Source organism: Tauraco erythrolophus, chromosome 17 (genome assembly GCF_009769465.1).
Source record: "Tauraco erythrolophus isolate bTauEry1 chromosome 17, bTauEry1.pri, whole genome shotgun sequence".
Classification (NCBI taxonomy): Eukaryota; Metazoa; Chordata; class Aves; order Musophagiformes; family Musophagidae; genus Tauraco; species Tauraco erythrolophus.
The window spans coordinates 19,002,506-19,012,814 of record NC_141481.1 but is presented as its reverse complement, the minus strand read 5'-3'; the positions used below and the strand labels follow the sequence as shown (position 1 = coordinate 19,012,814).

Here is a 10,309-nt window from a genome sequence, read left to right as displayed (position 1 = left end):
CCCAAGCGATCAGCTGCCGGGAGCCTGTGAAGAAAGCAGCAGGGTGACTCCACTGCCTTTGTCCTTTGCAGGCTCCTGGCTTCCTTCTGTTCCTCTGCTGCGTTTGTACCTTGAGGGCAGCTCTGCCTCTGCAAAGATGGTTTGTTCTTCGGTTACTACATTATCTGCACCTTTGTGAGCCACCTTCCCTGATTTTTTTACAGGGAAAAAAAAACCTCCTGATTTTGTACTCATTTCCCTGAGCGCTTCTTGTTGTTTGTATTCCTGTGCATTACCAAGTCCTTCCATCCTTTCACAAGCCTTAGCTTTCCTCGCTAGCTTTGCTGACCTAGGTTTGCTGGGGAGAGAACACAGCTGTTTTCCCACAATTCTGAAGAGCTTTTCTGAGTCCAGTCTATTTTTTCCATAGTCATCCACTCCTAACACAACGGGAGGGTGAGGGATGAACGCCTACACCTGCAGAAAGAGCCCTTCTCCTTGGAGGGTGACAAAACTGAGTCAGCATAACAGAAGTAAGTCAGCAGTATCTGAAATACATGGGCCTGAAAACAGTTTTTTTGCTTTCATTTTTAGCATCCTGCACTTGCCAGAAATCATAGAATCATAGAATGGGTTGGGTTGGAAGGGACCTCAAAGATCATCTAGTTCCAAGCCCCTGCCATGGGCAGGGACACCTGCCACCATACCAGGTTGCTCAAAGCCTCATCCAACCTGGCCTTGAACACTTCCAGGGATGGGGCAGCCACAACTTCTCTGGGCAACCTGGTCCAGTGTTTCACCACACTCAGAGTGAAGAATTTCTTCCTTAGATCTAATCTAAATCTCCCTCGTTACAAGCATGCTCTGTCTTAAGACTTTAGGTCTTGCTGCCTGGTATTCAGACAGCAAGGCAATTACACAGTCCCATTATTCTGACAGTTAAAAAGATTCAGCCATTGTTCGTCTTGGACAATTCATACTGATTTGCACCGTGCCTGCATTGCTCCTTAGCCTAAATAAGCCTTCTCTCCAAAATGTTATCATCACCTTCACTTGTATAGAGACAGGCAGAGAACGCAATCAGACACAGAGTGAAAAACTATCTATAAATCCATCTATTCTCCATTAAACTGTATAACTCTATTTTTTTCCTTGAACACGTACTTTCACATCAGAAGACCCAACACCAGACCAAATGATTTTTTCTTTCCTTTCTTAACTACAGGCATTACATTTGCTATTCTCCAGTCATACCCAGATCCAGAGATTCATTAGTATTGCGCTCATCCGAGTATCACGCACTGTCTGTTACGTATTCATCCCTGCACGCAACCTGAGGACCTAAGAGCCACGGCACAGGTTGTCTTCCCCGGTGTCATCTCCAGGAGCAGATGTCTAGTCGGAAGCGTGAGGACATGAATACTTTTCCAGCCTCGGGCAATCCATAGTTTGTACTGATTGATTGCGTTAAATAAGCAGCCTATTAATATTCACCATGCTGTGGCTCAGTACGCGCTGGTTGGCAGAACAGACTCTACAGGAGATAAGTTATGTTAAACAGAGGGTCCTGATCCACACTGGTCGTAGAATCTCAGAACAATTTAGGCTGGAGACGGCCTCTGGAGGTCAACTGGTCCAACCCCTCTGCTCAGACAGTACGTCAGTAAAAGAAACGGAATAATAAAGTTTGTGCTGCAAAAACCAAAGCATTGCAATACAACAAACATCTGACAACCACCAAAAAAGAAAAAAAAAAGAAGGAAAAAAAAGACAAGCCATACAAACAACCTGCATTGGAGTCACTTGCAGATCAGATCCACTATAGGAAAATCTGAGGCATTTTCTTCTTACAGAAGCGCTGTGCTGGGAGATCCTCTGTGGATTCGCTCTCCACAGGCTACTCAGCCTCTGGAAATTTAATTTACATCTGCATCAGCGGATAAAGAAGATAGACAGCAAAGTTTCCGTGGCACTGTTTTGGAGGGCACTTTACTACGGTTGGATCTACACGCATCGCCAATGCCTTTTTCAGACTTCTCATTATCATCTCTAACGCATAACTGCAGTCAAAATCAGTCACTGAATCACACATTTTACGACCTCATGCTTATCCCTTCGTACTGTTAATAATAATTTCCCCTCATAATGTGAACTCATTCTGCAAAACAAGTCCACCAGCCCTCCTGGTTTATGACTTAAAATATGGCAGAACTAGTCTGAGGCAACTGTCAACATCTTTATATCAATTATCGGCATCTTCTGTACTAAAATCTGAATCACAAGGGTTTGGGCGGTACCATTAATTACCATTAATCCCATCTCCATTTTTCCTACATGAATGCCTGTTTCTCATGGTGTGTTCTCTATGCATTTATATACTTAGCTCCTCTTGCACACTCCAATTCAACTTGACTTTAGTAATTTTCACATTAAATCTACAATTTTTTTTTTTTCCCAAGGTGAAACTGCCTCTGGAGACCTTATTCCATTTCTTACATCCATATGCTTCTATAAGGGGTTACTTTTCACTGTGAGCCAGAGCCCTGCCCTGTGGATCTCCCCCCCCACTTGGAGTTTGACAGGCAAACAAGTGCCCAACAAACCATCCCCCAGCCCTCATTCTCAAACCAGAAGCAGGTGACCAAGGTGCAGATCTCCCTAGAGCCTGAATGCTACTCCCTCGGGAAAACGAGTGACCCTGGGGGATCCCAAAGGGCTTCCGATGGGATACAGAAGGACAGAACACACAGTGATCTACACAAGTACTGTACCAAGAAATGCAGATCTTAGCTTCTCGCAGATTTATTGTGAAGAGTATGTTTTCTCAATGCCCCAAAGAGAGTGATTAAAATACGTATCAACGTCTTGCTGGGTCAGTGGTTTTGATCAGATCTCCCATTTTGTGTTAATATTCAGCTACGTTAGCATCCCAGAGAGATGAATAATAGGAGCTATTTCATTTCTCTGACAGTATTAAACATAATGAAAAGTCTTACTATCATTCCACATCCTTCTCCATGAATTCTGGCCACAGACCGATCTCCTGTTGGTAATGGAAGTGTCAGTTTGAATCATCTGTTCACCAGCTATCCCTTACCAAACAATTTCCAGGATACAGCAAGCCATCCAAAAACATTCCTTTGGCAACAATCCAGAACCAACATTCGTCGTAGATTAGTTTTCACCCGTGTTTAGGCTTACACTATACCAGGTAGCTTTGCTATTTTTAGCAGTGCCTCCAGCAGACCAGGAAAGAGGCAGATCATGAGACTTCTGCTAATCTGCAAATCTGAAATTATAGTTGGGAGCCTCAATTTGTTATTATGCAGCGAGATGACGACAGCAGAGATGACCTTTTGCAATGCCAGAAGTCTTATCCATGCTGATCTAGGCCTTTAATCAGTGGGGAAAAGTATAGGTTATTCTGTGTCAAAGGAAAAATCTTTTTCCCTATATTAGGACAGCCAAGTATTAAAACAGATTGCCCAGAGCCACTGTGCAGCCTCCATCCCTAGAGGTTTTCCAGGCCAAACTGGATGAAGCCCTGTTTAACCTGGTCTGACTTTTGCAAGGTGAAAAGAAAAAAGGTGTGTAATTGCAGAAAGCAGCCAGGAAATCTTTGATGAACAGGAGCACAGAGCCATGAACAACAGGCAGAAGCGGCACCATCAGCGCTTCGCACCGGCTGCGCCACACTTGTAAGCGACGGGGCTGACAGTCGCCGGCGTGTCGGCTCCCTGCGCTGCGGGCTGACTCATTTTCCTGCCAGGCACTCTGCACGCTCGGCAAAGCGCCTCAGTCCTCACCCTTTTTGATGAAAGATGAAAGCTCTCTCTTGCTCAAGATGAAAGTTCTTTCCACAGCTTGTTACAGACAGAAACGTCCACCCTGGCAGCCACCTTCTGCCGCCACCATCGGGCAGAAGAGAAATCTTAGTGAGAAAGAGAGCAGGGCTCAACTGCTCCCAGTTCGTTATTGATGGCCCCCGCCAGGACCATCTCTTCTCCCAAGTGCAATGCTCCTCTCGGGTGAAGTCATTTTCCCGAGAAACCTTCACAGCCGTAGCAGCTTCTTCTGTATTCCCTTACCCATACACCTACCACACTCGCTCTCCAGCTGAGCCTTTGACCAACATCTGTTCCAGCTCCAGCCGTACTCACTGGGATACAGGCTGGAGATCAGTCCATAATACTCAGCCAGGCTCACACTGAGGAGGCAGCAGCTGAGTACCAGGCTCCTCCTGACCCTTACAATGGCTCTGAGATGCTGTGTCCAGATCTAAAACTTCCCTTTAGCATTGCACCTACCCCCTGACTCCTCCAGGGCCACAAGACTTTCAGGTAGCTACTGGCTTCTTTGCTGAGAAGATGGAGACTTGGCTATTTCTGAGTTCCTTTAGTGTTCTCGGACGTTCACCTACACATGCTCAGTCCAGCATGATAAACTTTCAAAAACCTCTGTGAAGCTCCTTTTCCAGTTAGATCTCTATAAGCTAAGGAACACAAGCAACTGAGCTCTGAAACAACAGATCACGTATAAGTAAGAGGAGAGAGCTGAGCACAAGTTAATTGTTATCTGTCTGATATATCTCCTTCAGTTTATGGTTCCCCAGAACGCCCATCCTCTTGGGAAAACTGCACAAAATCTGTGCATGCTGACAGTTTTGGAAGTCCCATAAGCAATGGAGCAGAGACACACGCTAAGAATTTGAGTCAAGTTGATTTTAGTCACACCAAAGAGACCTTGAGCGAGTTGAAAGCTAAAAGCAGGATTTCACTGTGGTTTCACTGTATAATTGGGACCTTCCAGAAATAAACAGCATACCTGGAGAAGGTTGCTAGCAGATCACAAAGTGGTGGTTCTCCTCTCCTAATTAGAGCCAAAGCCATTGAGTTATGGGTGGAGGACCATGCCATGCTGGAAGCAATAGTCCAGGCTGGGAAACTCCTACCCTGCTGACCATTGGGATGGTCAGTCTTCTCCTTCAACCAGGAGCTAAATAGGGTACGCTAGAGAGCCATCAGACAGAAGGCCTGTAGCCTCGTTTTCCTCTTTTCCAGTTATTTCTAGGTCAGTAAGGAAGAAGTGGCAAATTGCAAATGTTTCCCTTTATGCCGAGATCTCAACACTGCAGCACTTCATGGGGTCCTGAGCCAGGGTGACTGGAGCTGATGCTATTAGACAAGGGTGGAAAATTGATCTCTTCCCAGCAAGATTTAGAGGCCACTCGGACAGGAAATTACTCCAGCTGGGCACTCTGTCCCCATCTCTCAGCTCTTCCTGCAGCTAGGAGATTCACTCAATAATTGCTTTCTTAGTCCACATTTTATCCTCAGCTGACAGAATTCCATTAGGGTGATACAAGCTGCGTGATAAAGGGATGTTTGTGTCTCACATGGGCTGTAAGTCATTTCTCAGCAAACAAGCAAATAGCCACAGAAATGGGCAAAGAGACCACTGAGCCAGGAGCCCTCCTTCTTGTGCTCCGAATACCAGGACCTCAGCACTCAAATGGAAGCATTCTTCCAGGAAGTTATACTCCTCCCTGCTTCCCTCTCTGCTCCGTAGAGAACACACGTCAGTGCACAATCCAAAATGAGCACTTATTTCTGCAGCATTTTTGACTGCACAGCAGTCAAGCAGACAGACATGCAGCACCAGCACCCCGAGAAACGAGGGTCCCACGCAAAAAGGAGCCACAGTGCCGTGATCGTAGGGGTTGGTGACACCACAGCTCACAGACAGCAAGTGGTTTACGTAAGGGAAAGCAGATGAAACAAAACTAATGTAATACATCTGAGCACATACACCTGAAGAGCAGAACAGGTTGGTGACCCTCATAAGACACTGACTCTGAACAGGACCTTCAGGACTGTTTTGGAAGACAAAAGAAGTGACCTTCTAAGCATAACGATGCAGCTAAAAGATAGACCTGCTGAAAAAAAGCTAAAAGGGAATACAGGAAGGTGCATCAAATGCTGTCGTGTGCATACTGACGGTTATCTACAGTACTGGTGAAGCCATTTCTAGACACTGTGTCCTGGAGTCCACATTTTTTGAGGCATATTGGAAGAGATTTGGCTACTTCAGCAACTCTTACCAGGAAAGTGGCTCCTGTTAGAGCTCAGCCTTCTGGATCAGCAGCCCCAGAACAGGACAAGGAAATCTTACAGAAACCAGCATCACCTAAGCAGGATGCTGTGGCGCAACTTTATGTCCAGGTCCAGCCTAAGCCATCAGAAGGGCTGTTTAATTTTCCTGCCGTATGTAGCTCCTCATGTAGATCTTACAGGTTCCTCCTTCAAAATGAGGATGACTCTCCTGACTCAAAAATACACGAAATTCCATGTCTTCCATGCTGCCTTTTACACCATCTACATCACTGCTTGCTCCCTTGTTCGCAGACAGGTGCTTCTCACTGCAGTTTAAATTCTACTGATTAAACCACAGAAAGGCAGAAATTGAAAACACGTTGCAGTCCTTCCCAGGCACCCCGCCTTTCAGATTACACTGTGAAGACTGACAAAAATATCTTTTTAGAGATCAAAAAGTAGGCAGCATGACATGTACTTCCTCACAGATTATTTCTTTATCCTCTGCCCTTGTCAGTGTCATTATAGGACAAACAAACTCATTTCTGTTATCTTGATCCAACCTCTTTAAAGCAAGTCATTACAGGTAAAGGTGAGCCACTATGACATTCAGGTTTTCGAGTGGCCCAGAAATTGGGACTGGGCTAAAGCTTAATAATTTACATGAAAGGCTTCAGCAAGAATTCATGTTAGTCCTTCCTCTTCCTTTGCCGTGCTTTTGACAATGTCGAGCGATGTGTTACTGTGCACGTTCTCGCTGGGTTACTCTTGCTGAGACGGTGCCTGACATTGACTGAAGTGCTCCGTGGGGACTTTCTTGATTACATGTTTACTCTTCCTCTTCTCCCTCCTGTAAATGCTAGTCTGACATGAATGTACTTGTGAGTAGTTAGTTAAGAAAAGGTGAAAAATGGAATAAAACTTCCCCCCCACTCCAATTCGTTGTGGAAGTGAGTGTGTTTGAGCAAATTGGGCTGACTAGGACACTTAATTATCTTTGGTTATATACAGGGTCATTACATCTCAGCTCCAATTAGGAGGGCAAACACTGACACCTCCTACCCCACAGAGATTAATGAAGTTATTTTCTAAACGTTATGCTACTTTCTGTATCTGACTGGCTAGAATCAAGGACTTCATTAGGCCTTGTCTTGGTGGCGTATGTCATCCCAGAGCAGACAGCAGCCTGGCAAACCCTTCTTTCAGACACAGACACTGCAGGGGAGGATGTTCCATGACTTAATTTTTTTGAAATATTTTAAAGACTTTCATGGTCTTTTGACAGTGTGGCAATTGTGGGGAATCTCTTCAATGGGTATAAGGAGTTGGTAGGAGAGGTTGGCAGAAAGTACAAGCCAATACCCTCTGTACCAGATCAGTGGCACTGCATACAGATTTCCAGAGGCAAAAGGTGTGACAACTGGCTGCAGTTACCAACTGACTGGTGAGGAAGAGTTGGTGGCAGAGAAACAGACAATAGAGAGAACTGTGACCCATTTCAGCTTGACCAAGTATTTTGCAATAATTTACAAAACCTGGAGTTACCTCAAAGGATTAGGGTTGAAAAATCATTAGCCCATTGTGCAGGACTTCAGATGCTCCAGACAGGTCCAGAGAAGACAGATGAGCATAGAAAGTCCTCTCCCCTCATACCTTTTCTGATCGATAAGAAGGATGCTATTCTGTGCCAGGAAACACGACAAGTTTCATTTCTCTTCACATTCAATGCAATTTTCTTAGAAGAACAGACAATGCGACAGGCCTCATCTCATCTGGAGATTGCCTATATGACAAATCTGTGATTGTGCCTTAAGTCTTAAAAATCTTGTAGCAGCCTCTTCTCTTCCAAACACATAGATTTAAACCTGTTCTTAGTCCTGCCAATAGCCCTCCTTTCAGCTTATTCTCTTTCTCATTTTGAGTTGCATGCAATGGTCATCTGATTTGGAGCAAAAATTAAAACCTAGTCCTTGGTAGAGCTACACTGGTAAACACACAAGGGAAGACAGCTCTCAGAACAACAGAAGGGTTCTTTTGTCAATGTAGTTTGGGCAGAGCCTTTAAACAAAGTACAATGTACTCACGTACACTATTTCACATTTGGAATTAAAGTGTTCTGTATTTAGTACAAAATACATTTTGTTGCTACATCAATACACAGAAATCTGGGAAATGCATTGCTACTTTGAGTCTTTCAGTTGAGCCAACGACAGCTACGCAGTGTGCTTTTTACAAGCAAATATACAAGACATTGCACTCCTGACTTAGTACAGAAAGGGAAGCAGCACATTTTAATTCTGTATCAGGAGCTGCAATAGCATCTCTCTGTTTCATGTCTAAAAGCATACACTGACTTCAGAGCGTTCAGTTCTCTCTGGCAACAATGAGCAAGTTCTAAACGATAAAGAAAGAGTCTTCTATGGAAGAGATTTTCAAGTTGTCACCACTGACAATTTTTCAGTGAAAAGCACATTTGCATAGCTACAAATCCCGCAGCATAAATATTTGGTTAGAGTTTTTGTTTAAACGACTACATATGCAGAGTATTTTGTGTTTGAAAATGCAGTTTGCTCCTTACTTTCTTGTAGTTAAAATGCATTTACCGTTTCTGAGCAGTGATGATACGCTGCTGGCGATGGATCTGGTTGGTGCAGCACAGAGGTACGGCCGTGTTCACACAACCAAATGGAGGCAAAACAGCAGAAAAGAGCACTGCTCTGTAGCAGGAGGACTCTGAAGCATGAGCAGAGGCCTGCCAACGGCACTTCACACAAAACACCTATTTTGCTTTTCTCATGGGAGTAAAATAATGAAAGAAATCATTATTTCATTGCAAAAGAGGAGAGAAGTGGCAGCTGAAACTTACATATTAAACCTTGATAAACTCACTTCCTGATCTCCATTTTCTAAAAGCATTCATCACACTTCTCCATACCCAGTGGGATCTCTCCAGATGTCAGAAAGCCCCTAGAGAGCACCATGGCATCAAAACATACAGCGGCAGCCCAGAAACAGCGAGGTAAAGAATATTTCCTCTAGTAAGTGCATTTCCCAAAGAACTATTTACAGGCAGCAGAAACAAAGCAGATATTTCCTTATGGTAAGGAGCTTTGTGATCATCCAGCTAGGATTTAGGAATTAAAGCTTGAGAAATACTCTGAAAGCCTCTTGTTATGACCATCCTGCTTCACTCAAGTCCCTGGTACCTGGCAGGAACAGTTGTCAGTTAGTGATAAGGTTCTCGCTTGGTCCTTTATGTTCCTTCCTCCCTGGATTTTCAATTAAGAGAGGGGGGGCGGAAATCAGACAGATAATGACAATTTAAAAAAAAAAAAAAAAAAAAGAAAATTGAATTCGTGCTTTAAATTTCATTACTGAAGAAAATTTCCTGTAGTGAATAAAACTTCCTCTCGTAAGACAGAAGGCGGTTGAGAAGCAGCAGACATGGAAAATCTTCCATTTAGATGATACACATCTTGAAGAGCGAGATTGCAGGTATTTTGGGCTGGGGGTATTCAGGACTTTCCAATCACAATCTCTTGTTATCTTTTTCTCCTCTGCAGTCCCTTTTCACACATGCAGGTTTTTGGACGCAAAGCTGTTAAGGAAAATTGAGTGCTGTTTTAAGACTGTATCTGTATTAACAGTGAAGCCACAGACTAAAATGAGGAAGAAACATGCCCATTTCTCTTTCCATCCCAGAACAAAAGCTAAGCTACTCTTCTCAGCAATGTTTCTTACACTGATAATTTTTTCACAGTCCCATGGAATTGCTTTCCTATGGAATCTGGTCTAAATTCAATGTTGACACTGTTATGAGTAGGGGGTTGGACCCTCCCTCAGGAGGGGACCCCCTGAAGTCTCCTCCAACCCAAATCCTTCTACAAATCTATGTTATCAACTACTACTACTGACACCAGTAAGTACTACAGAGGACACGCTGGGCAGATGGCCATAGGCAATGCTTGACTGATGACTTCGCAGGCATTCTGTGTCCTTAATGCTTGGACAATAGATGCGATGGCCACAGCAATGACAGCTAGTCTTTACTGGACATAGGGTATGTCTGCGCTGGAAACCAGGATGTCAATAAAACAGGCAGAGAGATGTTCAAAATACTTTTGACACAGCTAGTACTACTATACTAATAACTTCGAAGTTGCATTTGTACAGGCAATAGCATTTCAAATCCTTCTCCTACAGAACTGTTATTAAAAGCCATCAAATAATTTCTGTAA

At 44.0% G+C, this 10,309-nt stretch overlaps 1 protein-coding gene across 5 annotated transcripts in view; it reads right to left on the bottom strand.

Moving 5' to 3' along the window:
- Window positions 1–8,164: 8,164 nt before the first annotated feature.
- Window positions 8,165–10,309, bottom strand: part of KATNIP (katanin interacting protein) — a 62,536-nt gene continuing 60,391 nt past the window's right edge. For all 5 annotated transcript variants that reach the window (XM_086622168.1, XM_086622164.1, XM_086622169.1 and 2 more), the window contains one exon: window positions 8,165–9,669. In XM_086622168.1, coding sequence (XP_086478294.1) covers window positions 9,614–9,669 — 56 coding nt within the window. In that variant the 3' untranslated portion in view covers window positions 8,165–9,613. The remainder of the gene's footprint in view (window positions 9,670–10,309) is intronic.